The sequence below is a fragment of the Aptenodytes forsteri genome, unplaced genomic scaffold, assembly GCF_000699145.1.
Source record: "Aptenodytes forsteri isolate BGI_AS27 unplaced genomic scaffold, ASM69914v1 Scaffold309, whole genome shotgun sequence".
Taxonomy (NCBI): domain Eukaryota; kingdom Metazoa; phylum Chordata; class Aves; order Sphenisciformes; family Spheniscidae; genus Aptenodytes; species Aptenodytes forsteri.
Window position 1 is genome coordinate 3,379,931 of NW_008795857.1, and position 23,717 is coordinate 3,403,647.

Consider the following 23,717-nt stretch of genomic DNA (forward strand, 5'->3'; position numbering starts at 1 on the left):
CCCAAACAGCTGGGAGGGGGCACAGCCAGGACAGCTGACCCAAACTGGCCAAAGGGACATTCCATACCATGTGACGTCATGCTCAGTATATAAACGGGGGGGAGTTGGCCGGGGGGCAGCGACCACTGCTCAGGAACTGTCTGGGCATCGGTCAGTGGGTGGTGAGCAATTGCATTGTGCATCACTTATTTTGTATATTCTTTTATCATCATTATTATTACTATTTTCCTTTCCTTTTCTGTCCTATTAAACTGTCTTTACCTCAACCCACGAATTTTACTCTTTTTTTTTCCCCTCAATTCTCTCCCCCATCCCACTGGCAGGGGGAGTGAGCGAACGGCTGTGTGGTGTTTAGCTGCCTGCCGGGTTAAACCACAACAGATCAGCACCCAGCTTGCGTGCGTGCAGATGGGGCGTTGTTGATACGAATGGATCCTGGCAGCATCACAGTGCCAAGTTCATGCTTGGTTCCCAGAGGCACAACCCTGGTCCTGCCCGCTGGGACTGCTCCCAGGTGCCTTGTGGGAAGGCACTGAGCTGGGCGAAGGCACCGGAGCAGTTCCCGGCCCTCTGACCCATTTTGCCTGGGGGAGGAGGAGAAAGAAGAGGGTGCAGAAAGCAGTTCCTCAAGCAACTTGCACCCTGATCTGCTTAGGTACAAAGGTCTCTTTTAGGTACAATCTGTAAGACAGGTACAAAGTTGTTGTTCACTGTGAGAACTATGTGCAGCCACGGATTCCCAGGAGCCAGTCCCTGCCCCGACACAGTACCATGGCAGGATCTGGTCCAGCCCTTCCCATTCACTTGGGAACACCGTCCAAACTGTGGGCAGATCAACTCAGGTGAGGAGGTGGGTCCTGGCCATGTTGGAAATGAACAGGGCTCCAGCACGACAAGCTCTCTAGTGACAGCCATTGCTTCTGAGTTTGAGCTTACGGTTATATACATTAGGGCTGGAGGCAGGCAGAGGAGGGATTGCATGTGCCTGTTTTTACCAAGCACCACATCTGCATTGCTCCTCTGCCCTGCCTTGCTGACGGCCTTTGCTCCTGCCGTGCCCTCGCTCCATCTTCTTGCCCCACACTCTCCACACTGACAGATTTGCTGTAAACCTTCCTCCCTGCATCCCTGTACCAGTCATCCAGTAGCTTCGGAGTTAATGACAAGCACTGAGCCTGCCTATCAGGAGAATTGCCTTTGTGATGAAACCTGTCAGCCTAGAGAATATATCAAAGGCAGGGGGAGGCTTAGTGTCTGGGACAGTGAACACTGGGCCATGGAAAGCCCTGCCAAAGGTCTTTTTACCAGGACTATCATCCCCAATAACATATCAAGACCAAATCTTGCCACAAGGATCCAGGCACTGCACAGCAACAGGCGAGAAACTGTATCTTCACAATGCAATCCTTGTTCTTGTCCTTCCCCCGCCAAGCAAGCATGACTGTGGCAGGGAAGTTTCACTGACACGTAATTCATCATTTTTAGTGGTGGTGATTTTGACAGTGATATTTTTCCCATTGTTTTCTTGAAACTTCCCTGCTGCCTTAGCAGACTGAACAATGTTCAGGCTGGTATGGTTCAGCTACCGTGGTTCAGCTCTTTCCTCAGTGGGCACCAGAGAAAGGGGGAGCCTATGGGTGACACTGACTTGAACTAGACCCCTTGCTCTGGTCTGTGGAGGCAGCGTGGGCTAGGATTCAAGGGTGGATCATGTGGAAGGGTGCTGAGGAAGCATGGCAGTAGACAGGTCCTAGTGAGGCACCAAATGAAATGCCACAGGGCCCAGGCAGCAAATGAATGAATTCTGCAGCAGTGATTGTGAACTGAAGGGTATCTTGGCAAAATGCCACACTGTGTATGTACAGGACCTTGGTGCACTAATGGAGGTGAGCTGGGTTCATTCCTCCCCTCTTGGAGACATCGGTTCCAACACAGAGTTGCTCCAGGACCCGTAGTTCAAGTTGTCCCCCCAGCCAGGAGGACCCCCAAGGCTTCCCTCAGGGAGAGCTCAGGCTCCTGATCACTGTTCTGTACCAGGGGTGGGAATTTTCAAACCAGTTCTGCATGAAGATCTCATTGATAAACCAGGTGTACTTGTCTGTATAGGAAGAGGAGGAATAGGGTGTTAGATGGTGGATAGGATCCCTCAGGTTTCCAGTTTCAGGATTTTCATAACACTGTGGGTTCTTTTTCTATGCAGCTGGCTCAGAGAAACACCATCCAAACCTTCATTCCTGTGCAGAAAATGGAGAAAGGCCTGTTGCTGGAGCACATCTTGCCCAATCTGAAAGTGCCTCAGAGCTATGAAGTTCGCCTGACGCCCATCACCAGCTTTGGGGCTGGAGATATGGCTGCCCGCATCATCCGGTACATGGAACGTAGGTGTCTCCTCCTCGGTCCTGGCTACGAGAGCAGGTCCGAGCCTCAGGCCTAGGGACATGGGCATGCATAGACGTTGTCTCCTGTGGCCCTTGCGTGGATCTCTCTGCTCTATGGAGTTTTGATGGCACAGTGCTATCACGTTTGGCCGTATTTTGGCTGTTGCCATCAATGCAGAGCAATAGGTAGAGACCTCTGAGGGCAAATCTCCACTCATCCTTCACTCAGCAGCTCTGACTTGCACTCTTTACTCTCTGGGCAGCAGAGCCCCAAAACCCCAGTCCCCAGTCAAGCCATGCTGCAGCCTCCTGTGGCACAATGGCGTACTTCAGAGGACAGCCTCTGGACACTGCGTACTAGCCACATGCCCATAAAATTAAGAGGACTTCAGGGGGCTTCAGTTCTTTCCAGAGCTGAATGCACAGTTCCTTTCCTGACTAGTCGCTAGTAAACCTGTTGCTCTGTCCAATACCCTGAATCTCAGATCATCCCATTGATACACATTGACCATGCTTCTCTCCCCAGCATCCCAACAGCTCATAACGCTCCCCGTTCCCACAACCCTATGATTTCTTTACTCCCCTCAGGAGATTGTATGCTGTATTTCAGCAGAAAGTACAGATCTGCCTCCTCCTACATTTGTATGATTTCACACAACCCTCTTGTCCTGTGGAGTGACAATGTGTCTGGTGTCCCCAGCATACCTGTTGTCTCAAACTTCCACAGTGTCTCAAACTGTTTTGATGTCCCCCTTAGATACCAAGCTTTGGTATCTAAGTGGGTGCTATCCCAGTGGGTGCTCCAGAAAGAAACTGCTTGTGTTGCCAGAAGGGTTCTCCTGTGCAATCCTGGGATCACCCCTTAGGTGGAGTTTTCTTAAGGTCTGTTGCTGCTTGGATCAGAGAGTCAGCATCTTGTTCCATCACCAACGCAGACACCGAGTACTGCTGTTTCACAGGGATGCTGCTAGGAGATTTGTGCATCTATGACCTTTCTTGATGTGTTTGTTTTATTTTCACACTTTGATTGTGATTTGCAATTTGAGGGAGTACTAGCTGTTCTGACTTGTTTTTCTGTTTCCTCTTCCAGCAATCAACTATCCCAACCCAACAGGTAAGCAACAAGACCTTTGTAATTATGTTTTGAATGTAATGCATGTTAGTCAAGTGCTCCAGCAGATCAGGAAAGCCAAACAGCTGGAATACACAGCTGGCTTTGCCAAATCTTTTTGCCCAAAAGAGGATGAAATTGCGTACACTAATGCTTCCAGTAAGTAATGCCATTTGTTGTACCTTGAGTTATTGCCGGAAGATATACACCAGAGATATGCCTCCCACTCACACCTGGTATCTCTCTGACTGGATAGGCTGTGATCTTGAACCCACCCTCCCCCTAACACTAGCAGTCTGCATCCAGTAAGCAGGTTATTAAATGTTCCCCAAAATATCTGTGTTTGAGGAACGTATATCCCCCATCCTCTTCTGACCAGGAAAGATACCACTTGACATCTCTGCAGGCTGGTATGGAGCATTCTCCAGGTCAGATCTGGTTATTCTTGCAAACTCCTTGAGCATAGCCCCTTTCTTCTTTCCCTCCAGTGTCATCACTGTTTACTTGCTTATTTACCTTCTGGTCATTCCTGTCAAGATGCAGGCCCATCTTTATTAAGCACCCAGAGTTCCCATCGATGTTGAGAGCAGAATACACAACGTCTCAGAACAATGGTCTTTCTTTAACAAGAACGTGATGGTGCCCATCGAGCATAAAAGAGGATCTCTAGCGTGCTGTAAGTAGTGGTGGAGTGATCTTCAGGGATGAAACAAAGTCCCTTTGCTTCGATTGTTGGGTATAAGCCCAGGCAAAGCTCTTGGGCAGAGATGGGCAGACTACTTGGTGGTGGTCCATGAGGAGCAGGTGTTTCCATGTAGCTGTTTCTTTCTCGCTGTTTCCAGCTGCTGAGTCAGCATTCAGTCTTTTTATCTATTACTCTGTGTAATATCTATTATACAGTCTTTTTATCTATTACTCTGTGTATGTGTAGGCAAGTGCTACTGCTGCACTGCAGGGTAGCAAGTGGGAAGGAGAAGCCAGGATTAGGCAACGGCAGCCAGGAATCAGCTTATCTTGTTAAGGCAGCCACAAGGCATTCACTCTTGCAAGTTCACAGTCTGAGGATGGTTGGATGAACCATACTCTGCCTGAGAGCAGGAGCTTCTTATAGAGTCAGAGGGATTTTGTAGTTCTAATTCCTGATTCCCTTTGCTTTGCTTTTCCCCACTTTCTGATCCTCTTTAAACATCCTCCATGGAAGACTCACTGGGAAACACTGAGCGTATTACCAGGGACCCACTCCAGAATGTGTCCCTCGGTGCTCGCTCAAGGAGGCAAGCATCCCAGCCTGCAGGAGGAAGTGACAAAATCTGGCTTTTTGCCACTTGCTTTTACACTACATAAATCACTGGTAAAGCCAGAGCAACTTCGGTCCTAATTGTATCAATCTCTTTGGGCCTTTGTAAACTGAGCCTTCAGACTGCTCGCCTGGGGTTGCTTTGGCAGCTTGACTGAGACCAGAACGACTGCATGAAATTTGTCTATGGTGGAGGATAACTCATCCACGCTTGTATTTTCATGCAGTAAACCCAACACTTAGGGTTCCTCCTTGACACAAGTTACCCAGCCTCTGCTGAATGTTGGGACCTCTGGGCCAGTCATCAGGGTCTTGCCCGTGAGTTCACGCCTTGAGATCGACTGCCTGAAGTTGCACCCAGCACACTTGCTTTCAGAGATGCCCCTTCCTTTCAGACCTGCTGCCAGTGACATACGAGCCCAAAGGCTCTTAGCTCTGTCTCTGGGCCACAGCTCAGTTCCCAGACTCTCATCCCAGTAATATGGAAATCCCTGCTACTGCCTCTTATTTTCCCACTTCCCCTGCTACCACCACCCTCAGGGAAAAGGATTGGAACAGGATTGTAAAGGTATCCTCACGCTAAGCTGCCCAGCCAAATTCTGGGAGCAAACATTGAGAGCTCTCAAGTGAAAGGCAAAGATTAGATGATTAATACCTCTGGCAGCCTGATCCAAGGGCGTGCACAATGGTGATTAATTTACAAACTCTGAGAGTCACTTAATACAATTATTTCTTCATGCATTTTCTCTCTCAGCCTAATAAGATGTTAATGATATTGGGGCAGGCATGCATGTGGCATGGTTACAGAACCAGGTACTGGGGTTACAAAGCAAAAGCAAAGTAAAAGCCGAGGAAGCGAACAAAAGACATTGAGGATTTTGAATATTTAGAGGTTAGCAGTAAGACTGACCGTAACTCTTAAAAATCAGTTAATCTGGTTCTAAAACCCAGAATTTATCTTTAAAAAACTGTCTTAGAATTATCTTAATTATAAAGTATTACCTTAAAGATCTCTTAGAATAACTGATCATTTTAATGTCATGACTAAATTCCAGTGCTGGGGGATCTGCTCTGTCTTTCTTACCTCTCCCCTGCAATTTCATTTGGATATAGGCTTCACTTTCTAACCCAAACCCTGCAGTGCTGCCCCGCAAGCTATTCGAGCTCATCAGCGGTGGATGGTTTGGTTTCCCTGGTTCTAGCAGATGTAGCCTTGCAGCCTTGGTGGTGAGGGCATTAAGAAGCATATGGGATTGCTGGGGGTTTTTCCTCTTAGCCAGTGTGTCTTGCCCTTCCAGAGCAGCAACACTATTTCTCATATATCTGCAGTCTGGCCGTGTGTGGTGCTAAAATGTTTTGGGATCATGGACAAGCACGGTGGGTGGTGATCAATACCAGATCCTGGTTGTGGTAGATTACCCTGGCTCATTGCTTACTGTCTAGTGCTTGTGTGTCCTGTCTCTGATAACGCCTCATAGTCCAGAGGAATCTGAGCTTGTTGCCCCGGTATGAACATGTGGGAATGAGATGTGAGCCTGGTGTTTACAGTTGGATTCCTCAAATCAGTGCCCATTCCTCAGGAAAGTGTGTAACGCAAAAGTTAAAAAAGGTGACTGCCACCAATTCCTTGTATCGTGATGGCAAATAGGATTGTCTGGACAGTATTATCCCCTTGTCGCAGGTGGAGATATTAAAGCAGATGGCAATCCAGTATGACCCAAACAGTTACAGTATTGTGAAGCTTGCTTCCATTAGTGGTTATAAATGCTTTAGAAACTTACCATGGAAAAGGCTGTTAAATGCTGTTTCTTAGATCCCAACGTACTTTGAGGTTGCAATACAGTTTTCATTGTCTTCATCTTCTAGATAGGGAAACTGATCTCCAGAGAGAAGGTGATAGCCTGTGGGTCACGCAGCAGGTCTGCAACAGAGCTGAGGCTCGGAGCATGGTCCCTTATGCTCCAAGCCAGTTTCAGTCATCAGACCACAGCTAAATGACGAAGGCAATTTTATTCAAGTGCATTCCATCTGCTATTCATCCGTAGTCTGCAGCTAGAATAGGATTATTATTTTTTGCATTCATCTGGCAGCCAGCATTTCAGGACCAGGGATGGCTTCCCCCTAAGGACTTGAGATGAAAACCTCCGTTATGTTTCTCAAGAAGGCAAAACAACAAGAAATGCTATTAGCCACGGCAGAGGGTCCCTCCCCTGGAAGTGCAGGGAGGTGTCTGTAACTGGGAGCAAACATCTCTGCACTTTGAGCTGCTGCCACTGCAAAGCCTGCCAAGGAAATCTGTTTGGTGAAGGCAGCGCTAACTCCAGCCTTTGAGGAACCAGCTCCCCTGCCACCTCCACCTTGCCTCTAACAATCCAGAGAACAACTTCTGTGTTCAATATTTAAATCCACTGTTTAATTTTTAAACAGGAAGCTTCCTTTGCACCGCAGTGCTGAGCCAGGATCCCTGGCAGACGGTCACACTCACAGTCTGCAAGAAGGTTTGCTTCACAGAGCCGAGGTCAACAGTTAGATCACTGCTGTGGCCTCTGATACACAGCAGGTCATTTAAAGGTTTTCTTTTCGGCTGGATCTGCCAGGTTTCTCCTGGTGAGCCTTGCTGATAACCATCCAGAGATGACGTGCTGGCAGTGTCCCAAACCACGCAGAACATATCCTACTTATTCTGGGCACCTCCACTTCTAGCTCAGAGAAATGCCAGAGCTTTGCCTTCCTGTGGCTTGTTTTAAACCAAAGGACCAGGAGTCAGAGTACTTGGGTTCTGTTTCCAGCTTTGGCAACAGCCTACTGTGACCTTAAATGTGTCTCTCTATACTTTTGTGCATCTGTTTTCCCACATGTAATGCTGGAGATATATAGAAAGAGGCATTGCTACCTCATAGAGATGTTAAAAAGCCTTGTTCATTAGTTGTTGCAAAGTGCCTTGAGATCCCAAGCTAAGCAGAGGCAATGTGCTGTAGTTATAAACTCCTGCACAGCAAATGGTGTTGCACGTAAGCCTGATCATGTTGTGGTATCTGTGGTGCATAGGACCCTTCTCCATTTTATGCTCTCTGCTAGAAGTATTGCCTTCTGGACGTAGCTGCATCTGAGTGAGAGGAGAGGATGGAGTCAGGGCCCTGTTTTGGCATTAAAAGAGCTCTCTCCAAGCTTTTGAGTCGTCTTCTCTGAGCAGTCTCATCCCATGGGTGTTGGGCTTCTTACAAATGAGGCACAGTAGTCCATCAGCTGGCACAACCAGGCCTTGGCGCTAAGCTGGGAATACTGTCTTCAGTCCTCCTGTCTTGCACAGCTCTCTCTGATCTCCACCTGAGCTTGGGCTTTCTCCTTAATCTGCCTCTCCTTTGGTTTCTATGCCTTGTCCTTTGTGGGTTTGCTCCCTCTCAATCAGTTTCCTGGCTGGCCTCTGTGTTACGACTTTCAGCTCTGCTTTATATATATATTTATTTATTTATGTATTTATTTATTTTTTTATATATATCTCTCAGGAATATCCACCTGATATTCCCTGTTAAGGGAATTTTGTGCTGAAGAAAGATGTCACCTTTCTCCTCTGAAGGTCCACGTGCGCAACAGGGTCAGAGGCGCAAACCGTCCCGGTCCCTCTGATTGCAAAAGGATAGTCACAGTGGATCCCGCTGTGTAGGGTAATGCCATTGTAAGAGAAAACTTGTGTCTTCTAACTGCAGCTGGCTGCCTGGGAGCTGGAGCCACGCAAATGTTTGTCTTTGGTCCGATGGAGAGAAGCTGGGGTGTTAGACCAACCCAGCAATATCAGTAAGCTTGTGGGCTCCAGCCGCCACTCTGAGGACCAGTGCAGCAGGTGTCTGGTGCAGCCATGAACTCCCTCCTCTCAGCCACGAGGGCTGGGGAAGGACCCTTAAAAGCTGCTTTCTCACCCTTTTCCCCATCTCCTTGCACTGAGGATGAAAGGGGCCCCCCTGCCCACACAATTGTCCTGCCTCAGACCCCACAGACATCTGCCCCGTCGTCCACTCCCTGCTTCTCCCTCCTCCTTCAGCTCCAGCTGCCATGTGGCCCCCTGTGCTCGGCACTTCGAAGCAGTGGCTAATTTGGATTAGGATGCTAATTAGAAATGAGCGGATTGAACAGAAAGCACTTAGCCAGGGTTAATCAGCAGTTAAGTGGCCAGCCCAGCCAAGCTCCCGATGGCTGTGCTCAGCTCGCAGGAGCGATGTTTCCCACTGAGCTTACAGAAAACCCAGCTGCCCTGGTCCACGAACCAAGCCTGTGGCTTGCAGCACAGTGCCCAACCTGTGGTGGCGAAGACCTTTTTGCGGGCCACAGCAGCAGGCTGCCTCCTCTTTTCTTACTGCTTTGGTGGGATGCTGGAGGAAGACAGGCAAGGGGGAAAAACAGCGTGGAGACCCCATTTTCCTACCATAGGGGTCTGCAGGCTTTTGATGTCTGTTTGGATGACTGTCGTTTTCATTTCCAAATGGGAGGGGATGGGGAGGACCTTAGCTGCAGGGTAGGAACTGGGAAGTGCAGCATCTCAGAGTCAAGATGCTGTTCATTTCATGGGTAGTCTCTCCTCTCTGGTACAATACGGCAGATTTTGGTGTGCATGGTAGGTGTGAAGCTCCTTACCATCACAACGTACCATGTCTGGAGATTTTGTTCCTGGCATTGCAGAAAACTTCCCTTGCCCATCCCATCCTTGGCATCCAGCCCATAGGTTGCTGATCCTGCTCTGCCCTACATGTCCTGCCAGAGTCACCCATTCTAGGACAAAGAGCCTCCTGCCCAGGAACCAGAGCAAACCACCACCATACAGGAATGCAGGAGCCTAAGTAGGCATTTGGGCTTCTCTTCATCTGGGCATGATAACAGGAACAGTGCAGGGGGTAAATGCCAAAAAGTTGACTCTTGCACCAGCATGCCATGGATGAGGTTTCTAGCACATCCCACGGCTTTAGCAAGAGCCTTGTTTTCCTTTCTGTATGTGTTCTTTCATGGCTTTAAGTACTTTACCTTTCAGTTTCATAGCACACCTTGCAGAAAGGAAGGAGGCAGAAAGTAGAGAGATCTGTGCTTACTGTGTCTGTGCCACTCGCAAGCTCTGAGATCCCACTCTCAGCCCATTCTCCAGCTCCGATTTCTGCCCAGGGACCTTTCAGAACACAAAGCAATTTTCACATCAGGTCTTGGACCTGTTTTCTCTTTCTCTTCTGCCTGTTTCCTCCTTCCCTCTCCTACTGTGTCAGCAGTGCAAAGCTGGTTCTTGGCCTTTGTTTTTGTGGCTCAGGAACTACCTTTTTACCACAAAGGTTACCATCTTCAGCCAGGTCAAGTCCAATTCATTCCAATCTCTGCAAATCTATATTGGGTTATGTCTATGCACAAGATTTTTCACCTGTCTTACAATACTGCTGTAGGGTGTGACTGTCTTATGGTGGTAATAAAACCAAGCCCTAATGCACATGTGGTTGATCCTACATAAAAATCTTTTACCTACATGACTTATTTTATTAGGGGAACCAGCATAAGCTGCAATATCAAATGTGCCTTTTAACTGGTATAAATTGGATGTACTCTAGCTAAATGACACATTTTGTGGCACTGAGCTGACCTCTTCTCCACAGCTGATTTTCTTCATGTGTGCCATAGTTTAGTCTAATATATAGCCTAAAGGGGGGTCATCTACTGGTGCTTTTTCCTCTCTCCTGGGGAAATTATTCTACCATCAAGTTGTTCTGGTTTAAAAGCCCTTGCGTCCTGTTTGCCTTCAACGCTCTTTTTACCCTCCTCTACATTTGCCCCTCAGACCTCCCAGCAGAATCTCTCTTTCTCTTTAGCCCTAATAGCCTTCTTCCATTTTGTCAGACTGTCACATCCATCAACCTGGATTAACCCTTCCATAATCTTACTAATCACGGATATATTCCTTTTCAGCCTCTTCCTGAGGTCTCAGGGGCTGCCCATCTGTCCCCAGCTTGATGCAGAGCCGCAGTGGTGGTGCAGCAGTGCTGTGCAACTTGCTGCAAGCACCCAGGCAGCCTTGGGGAGGAGGTTTGAAAAACCGCAGCTGACCAGCCCCTTCCCTTCCCCGCAGATAACACCTGCCGCTTTGAGGACGAGAAGATCTGTGGCTTCATGCAAGACAAGATGGACAACTTCGACTGGACCCGGCAGAACGCCCTGACCCAGAACCCCAAGCGCACCGTCAACACAGGGCCCCCTACGGACATCAGCGGTACGCCGGAGGGTAGGCACACATCTGGGTTTCTTTTGGCTTGTCAGGAGTCCTATGGCTCTGGGAGCTGGTGCAGTGCTGATCTGCTTTCCACACAACACGCTTCTCCTCCACACGGGGTGCAGGGAGCAGGCAGTAAATTTGCATGATACTGATTGGCATTAAACACACAATTAAAACGCCCACGACTTTGTTTAATGGAATAGTGTGAGCATTAGTTCTTGTTACCAGCTAATTGCCTGCTGCCTAATGCCCTTGTCCCACTTGATGCTTGTTTTGAAGTCAAAAAAGGATAAACAAGTAGGAGAACATCTCTAACACCTAGAAATGGCCCCGCTGGTTTTAGCTAGCTGTTTACTCAAAGAAGGTCTCGGGGAGGCAAACAGATCTCCTTAGTACCAAGCAGGAGCATGAGAGACCAGGTGGGAGCTGCCTGCAGGGTGGCAGCAAGTGCCTCACCTCTAGCTGGAGGAGACTGGTGGTGTGTATTGCTCATGCTAGCCGTGCATGGAGTACATGCTCCCATTTTAGCTGGATATTACTTTCCCCTTTCTCTAATGAGGAAAGTAAATTTGTATGCAAGCACAAATCTTTGAACTCAGAAAAAATGGGAAACATCCAATGGCCAGCTAAGGAAATGGCTTTTCCCATTAGTGTTCAGTACACCAGCCTGATCGAGCATTGAAAATGATGCCAACAAATTAAATAGCTAATCTATTCCTCCCTGGGTTGTTAACAACTACTTTGGTATTGTTCTCTTTAGATAACAATATTGTTTAGGCCAGATATACCGAATCCTCTCTCCCTCTGCTTGAGGCAGAGAAATTAGTCTAGAACGGTTTCTCCCTCCTCCTTCTGGTTTTCTCCTTGCACAGTGCAGTCAGCTCTGGAGCTCCTTGGGCCGCAGGAGAAAGGCTCATTTTGCACCCAGACAGATGTGTGTGTGCATGTTCAGGGACTCATCTGCTGCATGTGCTCACAGCGGGTCTGCTGATGCCCGTCTCTCCTGCTCTCCCCTAAATACTGCAGAGGCAGGGGAGGCACTGGGGACATCCTGCAAGTGTCTCTGGCCGGGATCACAGTGGGTGCAGAGCGGATGGGTAGAGCAAGGCCATGTCTCTCAGAGGAGGAGTGGTCTCCCAGCCTCCGGCATCCCATCGCTTGCAGGGAGGGAGACCCAGTGCACGCTGCCTTTCCCCACCTTTCTCTCTCGTTCTGTAGGTTATTACATGTTCATCGAGGCATCCCGGCCCCGGGTTACGGGAGACAAAGCCCGGCTCATCAGCCCCCTCTACAACATTACTGCCAAGTATTACTGTGTCTCCTTCTACTACCACATGTACGGGAAGCACATCGGTGAGTACCCTCCGGGGAAGGGTAACCCCAGCCTAGTGCGGGCTGTAGGGGACGACCTCCAGCCTCTGCTCCCCCAGCCGTTCATGAGTCTGCGGCCAGCAATTCATGAGTCCTACTCCAGTGCTCAAAGCGTCAGGGTGGGCTGTTGCTTTCAGATACTTGTCCCTTACCCACACCCCAGCAGTGTCAGGGTTGTGAGGCTGTTGCAGCCCATCCTTGGGGCAGTATCTTGCAGTCAGCCATCACCCCTTCCCCTCTGGCTCGCTCCTTCTCTAGCATAAGGCTCCCTACCCTCCACAAAAAGGAGCTTTGTACCCGTGTGCACACATTTCCCCTGATCACGGCCACAGCCACCTTGGTCCAGGCAGCGGGATGCCAGGTGAACAGTCTGTCTGTTGGAGAGAAGACGGAGATGGAGGGGCTTTGTGGAATCAGAGGGCTCTTTAGTGGCTGCAGCTATTTTGCGGTGGGCAGGATGTGTGTTGCCTCAGCCGTGCCGAGGGGCTGTCTGCTCTGCCTGACTCCCCCCTCTCTAACTGTAAGCCTACGAGTGCAGCGAGCACCCCAGAAGTGCCTGGCACGCTAATGAGTTTCCATATCCAGTCAAGGAGCAATTGCTAATTCGTCACCTCTTGATTATAATTTCATTAATTTGAATAATAGATGCACTCTTCCCGCAGCACGCTGGGTTATTAATCACCTGCTGGACTGGAGCCTGACTGAAAAATCAGAGCCCAGGCAGGAATGTGTCCGCCCTTCAATAAACGGGGTTAATTAACAGCTCTCTGCCTTGGCATCGTTGATGTCATTGGGAGGGAACATGCTCCTGAGTCCAGCCATCACGTCTCTGTGTGCGTGTGGCACAGCAGAGAGGTTAAGCTGCAAAATCTGGGATCTCCTTTTCTCAGTGGGGGCGAGGCTGAAACCCTGACCCTGTGGGTGCTGGGGGGGTAAGGGCTCGGCTGCAGTTCACTGAGCAGGTCTCCATCTCTGTCTTTGCTCTGAGGGCTCGTATTTGCTGTCTGCACTCGGAGCCCAGCTAGGTCAGAGGTGTTTGCACGCACCTGTATTCCCCCTGCAGACAGGCTGCTCCGTGCTGTCTTCACGCCGGCGGCGGCAGGTTGCTCAGGCAGAGCACTGTCAGTGTTAGTTCACACCAGGTTTTCCTGGACCTGCTGGTCTTGCTTAGCTGGCAGAGTCCAGTTGTTAATGCTGTCTGGCAAACTCCCTTGTTCCCTGCAGTTGTCTGTTGTGGTCAGTCAGCCTTGCTGCCTAATTCCTGCACGTCTTCTCCCGGAGGCTTTGAAAGGGATCTCTTTCTTTGTGATTGCAATGAAGGGTCGCCCAGACCGGTGGGAGGCTGGCAAGGAAAGATGTGGAGGGAGGAGGCCTCTCTTGCTTTGTTGCCTTTAGGAATACAGCTGTGTGTCATATTTCCGAGTTTATTTCACAGGGAAAGTAAAAGTCCCTCAGCTTTTGCTTGCTTTTGGAAGAGAGCTCTGTTTTACAGCTCTCATGTGGTGGTCTGTCTGGAGATGGGGTGGACTGGACATGCCAGGGAATCAATTCATTACAGGTTTTTGGCTTTTAGCATTTTAACTCTTTATTCATTTGCTCCACCCACAAATTGCCCAGAGCAAAAGATATAGTGACTCCCAAGACCTAAGAAAGACACTGAGTGCCATTTTCTATTCCTTGGCTTCAGGCGCCTTTTATATCTGTTGATTTTTCCCTTCATACTCGATGTTGCTGCCCCTGCCTGCTCCCCATTTTGCCCTTGTTGCACAACGGGGCTGATAAATTTGTGCAAGGTGGATAGACTCTTTAATGCCATATGATGATTTCCAGGGTGGGTGCTGCTGAGCTGAGAGCGAATAAATTATTTTAAAATTAGACTGACTAGATAGAGTCAGAGAATGAGAGAGAAAGAAATGAGAAAAAGTTCGTTTTCTCTTGTCCTGTGGAATAAGTGGCTTGGTCTAGCGAACCCACAATATATCTGTCTGCAAATTGAAATTCAGTACCTTGTACCTGCTCTCTACTCTGGAGTTTCTTTCATGGCCAGTCATGGTATTCTGTAATCATTTTGGCTTCTCTTCTGCATATCGGGGCACCAGGGTGAAAATGAGACCTCTCCAGGAAAAATCAGATTGCCTAGTAATCCTAAAATTGTCTGGTTTTCATCATTCCTGCTATGCTACTTACTAACTCTTACACTACTTGGTCTTCTTCCTTACTGCCACGCTGGCAGCACTCTGGCATAGCTGTCCTCATCCCTGCACAGGCACGAACGAACCCGTGTTTGGGACACACTCTGTTTCACCAGCAGGTCTAATGGCTTGATCTACATTTCTAATGCACGTTGGTTACTCCCTGGCTGGTTTTGCTTGTGCGGAGGTTGTGAGACCCTGCCAGAAAGCTTTAGCTCGTTTGGATGGTGCCAGGTTCGATGCCCTTGGTGGCTGAAGTCCTCTCAGAGTCCCCTGGGGAAGTGGCAGCCTGCCTGAGGGCAAAGCAAGTTTCTTCAGCTCCTCTTCTTTAGCCCTGGGTTGGAGGAGAGTGCCCCCTCTCAGATACAGGGCTCCTCGCTAGGACTTCTCCTGTCAAATGAGGAGACAGACCCTGGCCTCCTACCTGTATCACATATGCGACAATATGAAGGTAGAGATGGGGTGGCTACAACCCTGGGCCATGTCTTGCTTCCCTTGATGCCATCCCTGGTGCCTGCAGACACGGCCCCAACCCCTGGCTCACCTAGTGCCAGCCCAGTCCCACCAAGCCAGATGCCAGCCCTGCTGAGCCAGCCGTAGCACTTAGCAAGAGCGTATCAGATTGCTCCTGCTGGCAGACAGTGCCAGCAAGAGGACATCTCCCAGCCCATGCCTCTCCTAGCAGCTCCAGCTCCATCATGGAGCAAACCGAAGCTCTGTCACTATGAAAAGAAGCTGTATAAAATTCCGACATTTATTTATTTTTTTAATAACCCTTTTATTACCTTTTTCCTCCCTCTACAGAACTTGAAAGCTGGTTTACTCTCACAATTTGACTGTAAAATATCCATAGCCATCCAGGCAAATCTTCCCTGGGAGAGTTACCAGACACTACTCGTTTATAATAGATATGACGAAAGAGAGAAACAGAATACAAATGGAGCGTTTGTAGCCATAGTATAAAATATTCAGTGACTAGCAGAGCAGGGTGATGTTGAATATCTCTCAGCTGACGAGAGAGCAGGGTGAAGGGGAGCTCCCTGGAGGCAATTCCCATTCTTCTGGAGTTATTTGGTCATCGGTTTTCCCTCCTCTGGCCCACTCCGGAGTGAGCATTTGCATTGCCCTACGATCCTGCCAGCCCAAACACAAAAATCAGGGGGAGGGGAAGGAAAGAAATCCTGTTTCCACCAGGCATTCAAGAACAAGGGTGTCTTGCTTGCGGCAGGCGCAGATAGATCAAACAAGGAATTGCTTGCTTTGTTCCGGAGAGGAAACTAGCCACGGCAGGCAGCGACCAGTCACCAAGTTCAAAGAGCCTCTTTGTCGAGTTCGCTTGGTGAGTCAGCATCACAGCTGGGAGCAGATCCTCAAGTCCTTGCTTCAGCCATCAGACTCCTCTTCCTCCCTTCCCAGGGGCTGCCTGGAAGGGGGATGCTTTGAGGGGACAGCGTCCCCGATGTCTGCTCCCACCGCAGTCCCCTGCCACCTCTCTCTCACGTCTCCTAGCTTAGCGGTAGCCAGGTTATGATCTGCACGGCCTCCTGCCCGCTGCTGGATGCTCTCGCAGACCCTGCAGCAAGAGATGCCTTCACGGTCAGACCGCAGGAGGAAGGTTGCTCAGAGGGACGAGGAAATTTCAACCACAGTGGATTTAGCTTTTTGTGTGGCCATTGTGGTCCTCATGGTACACAGTGATTGCTAATGCTATAGCTCCCTATCTCGTGAGCCAGTGACTGTGCTCACGGGGAAAACACTTGGGTCAAAGAGTTTACTTGCTCCCAGGGGTACCTACATCAAAGCGGTAATGTAGGATGTACCCAAGCAGCATTTTTTTAGCCTCCTCCTGATTTGTGAGCTCACTGGTAGACCCTTTTCAAACTATGTTTGCTGTGTTTTTAATAGCAGTAGTCACTGCACACAGGCTTATGACGAGATATGGCCCTCAGAGCGGGGAGAAGGCAAAGGCCCCTGGGTCTCCCCTGGGGAGAAGGCAAGTTCTGGGCTTCAAGAGCTGGGCTTGACTGAATGCAATGTCTGAAGACCCTGCTCTTGGCTTGCTATTTTTGTACTTTGAGCCTCCTTTCTGCACTAGCAGTGTCATGGTCTTGCCTTGGCCACTTCCTCTCCCAGAAATCAGGGAACAGGCTTATTTTCTGGCATGTATCCAGCATCTATGAAACTCATGGAGAGTTAAAGGTGCTGACACAGACCTTATCTGACCACCCCAGCTAAGTCTTGCCTATGTATAATCAGGATGGGAAGCTTCCAATGAAATTGTAAACTACTCATTGCTCTCTACAGCTTCTTGAGGAGGGGAAGTGGAGAGGGAGTTGCTGATCTCTTCTCCCTGGTATCCAGCGACAGGACTCGTGGGAATGGTTCAAAGCTGCATCAGGGGAGGATCAGATTAGATATTAGGAAACATTTATTTACTGAGAGGGTGGTCAGACACTGGAACAGGCTTCCTAGAGAGGTGGTCGAAGTGGTCAGGCAGTTGGACTAGGTTATGGTTGTAGGTCCCTTCCAACTGAACTATTCTATTCTATTCTATTCTATTCTATTCTATTCTATTCTATTCTATCCTAGAGAGCGAAGTGGTCAGGCAGTTGGACTAGGTTATGGTTGTAGGTCCCTTCCAACTGAACTATTCTATTCTACTAAGATACTGTGAGGAACAGTGCTTGGGATTGATAAAGAGGGATTTTGGTTCTGAGTCACTAGAAACAATGAGACCTGATCAGGTCACTTGCCACAGCATCCAAGTTCAAGAAAGCCATGAGCTGTTTCCTAGAGGTAATTGGGTTGTAGGCAGGTTACTTACACTGGTGGTGTCACCACTGACGCCCTCCTGCTGAGTAGGAAACACAGATCTGGAAGGCCTGCCAAGCTGAATTGCTTCTTTACTTCTTCAACTCCGATAATGCAACCAGTGCAAAGGTGTGTCTGAGAGGTCGTGGTGGATGATCACACAGAGGAGACAGTGTTAGCATGGATGCCATGTGGCTGCATCTTGTTTCTGACAAGTGACAGTAGTCAGAGCTGTCAGGTCACACAGATTGATAGGTACCAGCTATGTCAATGTAAAAGCAATTTGAACCATGAAGACATCCTTTTTGTAAGGTTCAACACCGTAGCTCCCTCGTTCCTATCCAAACCTTGTTTATGAACGCAGCACCCTGCTACGGCACACAGTTATACAGGTGGCACCCTGGAGGTAGCTGCATTCTGTTGGATATATAAAGTTTGCCTTATATACAAATGCATCGTTCATGAAATCCATGCCATTATCGCCAGTGCAATAACTCTACATGGTAGAGATTGCATCACTGGATTGGTTGAGGGGAGGCTGATTTTGCTAATGAGTATGATTCACTTCCCTCTAGGGTCTTGAAAACAAGTTGCAGTTAGAGTTAAGTGAACAGTTTATAAGGAAAAAATGTATTCAATTTTTTTAATACTCTTTCTTTTTCCACTTATTCAGATGGGTTCTTGGCTTTACTCATTCCTCCATCAATAGATGTATTTGACTAATGTTTTGTGCAGATATCCAGCAGCTTCCTGTGGGCTATGGTATGGACCCTTTGGATAGACTGTGGTCTCTTCTGGTAGTATCTGCTTGTTTTCTTGGGAAGTTAGTCAAATACCATGATCAGGAGCAAGGATTATAAATACCTGGCAAGATAACCACGTATTTGTAAAGTGTCATTCAAGCTCTGTAGGTTCAATACAGTGGCTCTCAACCAAAGACCGTTGAAGTCATTGTTTTTCTAAAGACTTCAGTGAACTTTGGATTAAAGCCATAGATTTAAAGATTATTAAGACCAGGTGGGACCAATACATCATCTAATCAAACTTCCTGCATAACGAAGGGCAGAGAACTCCCTTCAGTTACTCTTGCTGGAGCCCAGTAGACACTATGTGTCTACACCTTCATTGGATGTTTACTTACAAAGAGCACCAACAGCATGCTTGACACGGCTTTCAGATGTGGGACTGAATCATCCCTAAGCCAAAGAGCTTGGCATGTAAAGCTGAAGAAGACATGGAGAGGAGGGAAAGGTATTCAGATGTGGATTGGCTATATGTCATTTTTATTCCATGAATAACATCTCTTCATGTTGATGCAGGCATTCTGCTTAGTACCTTGAATCTGGGTGCACTGATCCCCACCTTTCCTTGCCCCTCGCTAAAAGCGTATCACTGAATCAAGTTCCCAGTGCAGATAGCCGCTGAAATGTTGCCTTCTTCAAAAGTCCTCTTCTTCTGTCTTACCAGTCATGATCTGACCACATTCCTACTGCAGAATTTGTTGGGAAGGTTGTCAGGGGCACAGATTGCTGACACCAATTAATTTGCAGATGCCCTGAATCCCCACAGATCATCTTTGCTCCTGCTCACCTGATTTGAGTCACTGTTACTTATCTGGTGGGAAGCTGCTATGATCCCCCCTCCCTTCCTCCAGGCTCTCAGCAAAGCATCTTTCTGTTCAGACTTGGCTCACAGCAGCAGCCTTGCACAAAGTTGAGTAGGTGTAACGATATACTGCAACCTGATCGTCTCCTGAGACATCAGGTGTTGCATCAATTATTTAGACCCTGAAATTGCTAGATACAAAACTTAACAGACACTGAAGAGGAAATGGGAGCTCTCAGTGCATATCCAGCTACTTCTTTAGCACTCCCAGGTCACTCTTCTGTTGTCTCCATGTACCATTAACTGTTTCACCAGTATCATAATTGTACAGCAAGTGGAGACTGAAGTTGGTCATTCCAGGTGCACATCTGGAGACCCCCCTGGGTGCTCTGACAGGATAAAGGGTGGGGGGCCAGAGTGCACAACTATCTTGCACTACTTGTGCAACCATCCCAATCTGTTCTTGAACTTCAAAAGACATGATTTTGTAACATGTATTGAAATACTTCCCACAAAATCAAAAAATGCTCAACAAGTGTCAGTCACCACCAGTACTTCCAGGAGTGACTGCCGCTCCCAAAGAGAGCTCCACAGGGATGACAGGCACCCCAGCGCTTGAATTGAAGGAGTTTGCAGATCCAGGTTGGGACTCTCACTGTCTCAGCCAGTCCCCTGGAAGTTTTCTGGTGAAAGTACAACCGGGCATGAAATGGGAAAGGAGTCTCTTGCTATAATGCATCCTGCCTCAAAGCTGGATGAGGAACTGCCTGCTCTATCAACCTTCCCGCAGCAAACCACTTCCCAGGCTTGGAACATTCACCTCTCGCGTCTCCTTGGGTCAGGCAGAGGAGGAGGCCAGAGAACAGATTTTGAGTGGTGTCTTCAGTTCAACAGGAAGAATATGTGATCTCAGCTGCTCATTCCTGCTGTCTTGCTGGCTTCAGCATTGCACTAAAACAGCCCATCTGCTCCAAGCCCTGCAGCTGTGCAGCTGCCCTGTGCCTGGCTCCTGGGACTGAGACCACAGACTGGGGGATGATGGAGAAATAGGTTGTTAATAGGGGTAGAGAAGAGACAGGCAAAGTCTTCCTCAGCATAAGTACATCTGCTTCTGCAGGGTTTTTGTCAGGAACCCTCCCACACATACCACTTGTATTTTGGGGGCTCTGGGAGGCTCCCTCCTCTCTTGCTGAGGTATTTGCAAAGCCTGCCCACAGAAGGGAGGCAGGCAGACTCCCCCTGTCTGGCCGTGTGCTCTTTTAAACCCAGCAGCGTCTATGAAGCAGGCTTCTGTTTCAGCTCGTCTGAGAGAGCTGAGCACAGTATATGCTCTCAGTCTGAGAGCTGAGCATATGAATTGTGCAAAGGACCCAGCTGTCTCTGGTGGCAAAGATGCAAGGGTCCGTTATCAAAGCTGGGAGAAGAGGGAGCATTTGCTTGGAGTCATCTGGGCATGTCATGAAACAGAGGGTGAACAAGGAGCAAGCAGACCTCACAGCAACTCTGGTTCATTCCGCTTCTTGAGTCTGCAAAATTGGTGGGAAAGGTTGCTTACACATGGTCTCCTTCTTGCTACATTCCTTGTACTCCCATTTTCCCCCAGGCTGGCCTCTCCTCCCTAAGGAGGTCCCCTCTTCTGGGGACCACGAGGTACAGCAACAGTAAGAAGGAAGGAGCTGCCTGGCTGCCTTCAGACTGCTTGATTCCAGAAAACATTGGAGGGGAAGAAAGATGGGCTGCTGCACCTCACTTTCCTGAGGCACAGAGCAAGTGTAATGATGCTGTCCGTGGGCTGGCTAGCACTGCTGCCTATGGAGGTTCTTCTTCACAGCTGCTTCACCAGAGTAGGTCTCAAGCCCTGCCTTGGACTTGGTCTTTGTAACAAGAAATCATGGTCTGGCATCTACCCTCTGTAGGTCCTTCGGACCATAATCCAGACAGTCCATTCTGGGGTTTGAGATTAATCTAGATGCTCTAACCTACAGCGCTCAACTTTAGGAGAGCGGTGAGTGATGCAGACTGCCAGGTGAGAAGAGAGAGGTTGGTGTGTCTGACAAAGACCAACACTGGCTGTCTTCCTACTCGGGACAAACAGAAGTCTGACCCCACCAAATCACCCTCTGGGCCTCCGTTGGAGCCCTGTCTGGACATACCAAGCCCCTGTGCAGATGGTTTTGCTGGCCCCTGAAGCTGGGGCCAGCACCCCCTTCCCCATTACATGCCCCATAAAGGATAATTCGCATGCCTTCTGTCCCCCTGCCCCACACGCCCACCAGAAATGGTGCAGAAATAGTCCCACAATTGCTCATTAAATTAAGGGCAAGATGGTGCCGTGTTGGGAGGATTAGGGCCACAATAAAGGCAGCAGGGCTGGGCTGTTTTGCTGCCCACAGAAGCTGCCTGCCTTGCACTGGGGGACTCAGGGCTTTGCGGGTGCATTCCCACCAGCACGGCATGTCCTGCTTGCCAGGAGCTGCACAGAGAAACAAAGGCAGCGGCATCCATTTCAGTGCTGAGCACACGGGGCTCCCTCTGCCCTGCCTGGGGCTGAGTCAGAGGCAGTGCTGGGCTCATACACAGCCATGGCCCTGATGAGTGACGGACTCTGAACTTACCCCTGAATCACCCTTTCCCCTTGCTCTGCTGAAATCATGTTTCCTTCTGCTACTACAGCCAGCTTTCCCGGACCAGACACTTTGTACCTTTAGTACATCTTCCCTCCCAACAGAATTTCACTGATGAGGTTTTTTTTTTTCTGTTAAACAGACAAAAACAAGGATTTGATCCAACTGTCTAGTTTATCTATTCAAGCTCAGCAAGGAATGCAACACTGCTGTCTGGCAAGGGTCTGTTTCTGCCTGCTCTGCAGTTACATGGATCGTATTGTTGCAGGCTTGCTTGGCGAGCTCCCAAAAGGCAAGGACGAACTTTCTGGCTACATAGGTAGAAGCAGTGGCTATGGAAAGGTCATAACTCCTTTCTTAGGGCTGGATGGATAGAAGAGGAGCTGCACAACTGCATTTAGACCAGGATATAGCTCATCCTGCTCCATGACTTCAGGCAGGCTACATCCTCTGTGTGTTTTTGTACGGGGGATCCTTGCTAGGAGCAAAAGGGCAAGCCCCAGGTAAGGGGTGTGGTACAGGTTGTTCTCAATCTCTTGAGATGGAATTCTGCTCAAAATGTCCAGAACTTCTTTCCACAGCTACATCCTCTCCTTCTTAGATGGGGAGGTTTCTAAGGGTGCACATCCTTAGCTTTTACAAGGATGTCTGGATAAAAACAAGCTGTTGAGGCAGGTCTGGAGTATAAAACAACAGGAGACATTTCGGACAAATACATGTTTTTTCTTGTAATGCAGATTCCTCCCTTTTGGGGCTGGTGGTATTTCCTGAAGAGTGAGAAATCCCATGAGAAAGAAACTGTGTAGAGAGGTGTATGGACAGATAGATGTTGTAAATTATCACACATACTGGTTATGGAGGGAGTCACGCAAGGAGCTGAAGCGTTAGCTTGAATTATCATGGCTCAGAGGACACAGAGCAAATGGGAGCTTGTCTGCATCCAAACAGTGCCTTCTCACAGCGTGCTGCATATACTAGCATGGAGGGGGCCATAGCAAGGCAGAATGAACCCCAGGGGGGATCTCCATCTCATGATGGAGCATCACCGTGCAGGAACAGGGCTTGGCAGCACGTTCAGGGCTGCTAGGGGGCAAAAAGACCAGCAAGGCAGCTCTAGCACCATCTTGCTCAGTAAGCAAGCAGGGGACACACACTAAGGTCCTTCCCATCATTGACCCTGAGATTACTGGGTGCTTCCCAGTCTCGTTGATGTGGGTCAGTGACTGCCTCTCTGGGAAAGCGTTTGTGTCCCCTGAGCTGAGGCTGGGAAGAACAAGCTCTGGAGAGGCTGTCTGGTCCCCGCAGGCTGAGTGCACGTTCTCCCCAACGGGCTTGGTGAGGGAGGGGGATGTGTGCTGGAGCGCAGGTGTTTGGAGACTTGCTCAGCTCACGATGCCATTTGTTTTCTGCTTTGCTGGGCTGTAAACAAGCACACGTCCATCTGAGAGAGTGGTAGGCACCATCCTGCCTGCTTGCCTCCCTCTGCCTACAGAGGGCAGGAGGTCTACAGGAGGTGTAGGGAAACTGAGGACGTGGTCACTATTAGGCTGAGTGTCTGGACTGAAGGCAAGCGGGACCATGGCTCGGGAGGTGATAGGCAGAGTGAACCTGCTCCTAGTCTGATTCTGTGGTCAGATCTGCTGTGAATTGTCATGATGACTCCTGCGCTGGTCATGGGCAGGCGCCGTGCAGCACAGCAGCGCAGTGAGCTGTCACATGGGAGCAGAGCTGCTGCCCATGGCGGCATTCAGGGGCTGTGAAAACACAGCTGGGCTTGGGGTTGAGAGTCAGACATCCCATCTGTCCTGTAGGGAAGGACATAGACAGTCCACATTGTCCCCTGGAAAATGTTTAAGTACGGGAAAGGGATTTGATTAAGCAAGATGGTATAATGAATCGGATGTGAAGTTGGCAAAAAGCCCGAGGACTCACGATTCCTGTCTTTTAAATGCCGGACTCTGTACCCTCCCTCTACTCTGTTCTGGCTGCATATCGGATGGGCCTTTGTTCTTCTGAGATAGCATAAATTTAACGTTACGGAGCGTGGAGATTTTTTTCTCCCTTTTTTGAATTCCTTAAACAACATCCTG

The 23,717-nt window shown here is 49.0% G+C and overlaps 1 protein-coding gene across 1 annotated transcript in view; it reads left to right on the top strand.

Moving 5' to 3' along the window:
- MDGA1 (MAM domain containing glycosylphosphatidylinositol anchor 1) overlaps positions 1–23,717 on the top strand; it is a 148,318-nt gene that overhangs the window by 115,038 nt on the left and 9,563 nt on the right. The window contains exons 11-14 of the mRNA XM_009283748.1: positions 2,201–2,378; positions 3,469–3,492; positions 10,881–11,033; positions 12,243–12,377. Of these exons, the coding sequence (XP_009282023.1) occupies positions 2,201–2,378; positions 3,469–3,492; positions 10,881–11,033; positions 12,243–12,377 (490 nt within the window). The remainder of the gene's footprint in view (positions 1–2,200; positions 2,379–3,468; positions 3,493–10,880; positions 11,034–12,242; positions 12,378–23,717) is intronic.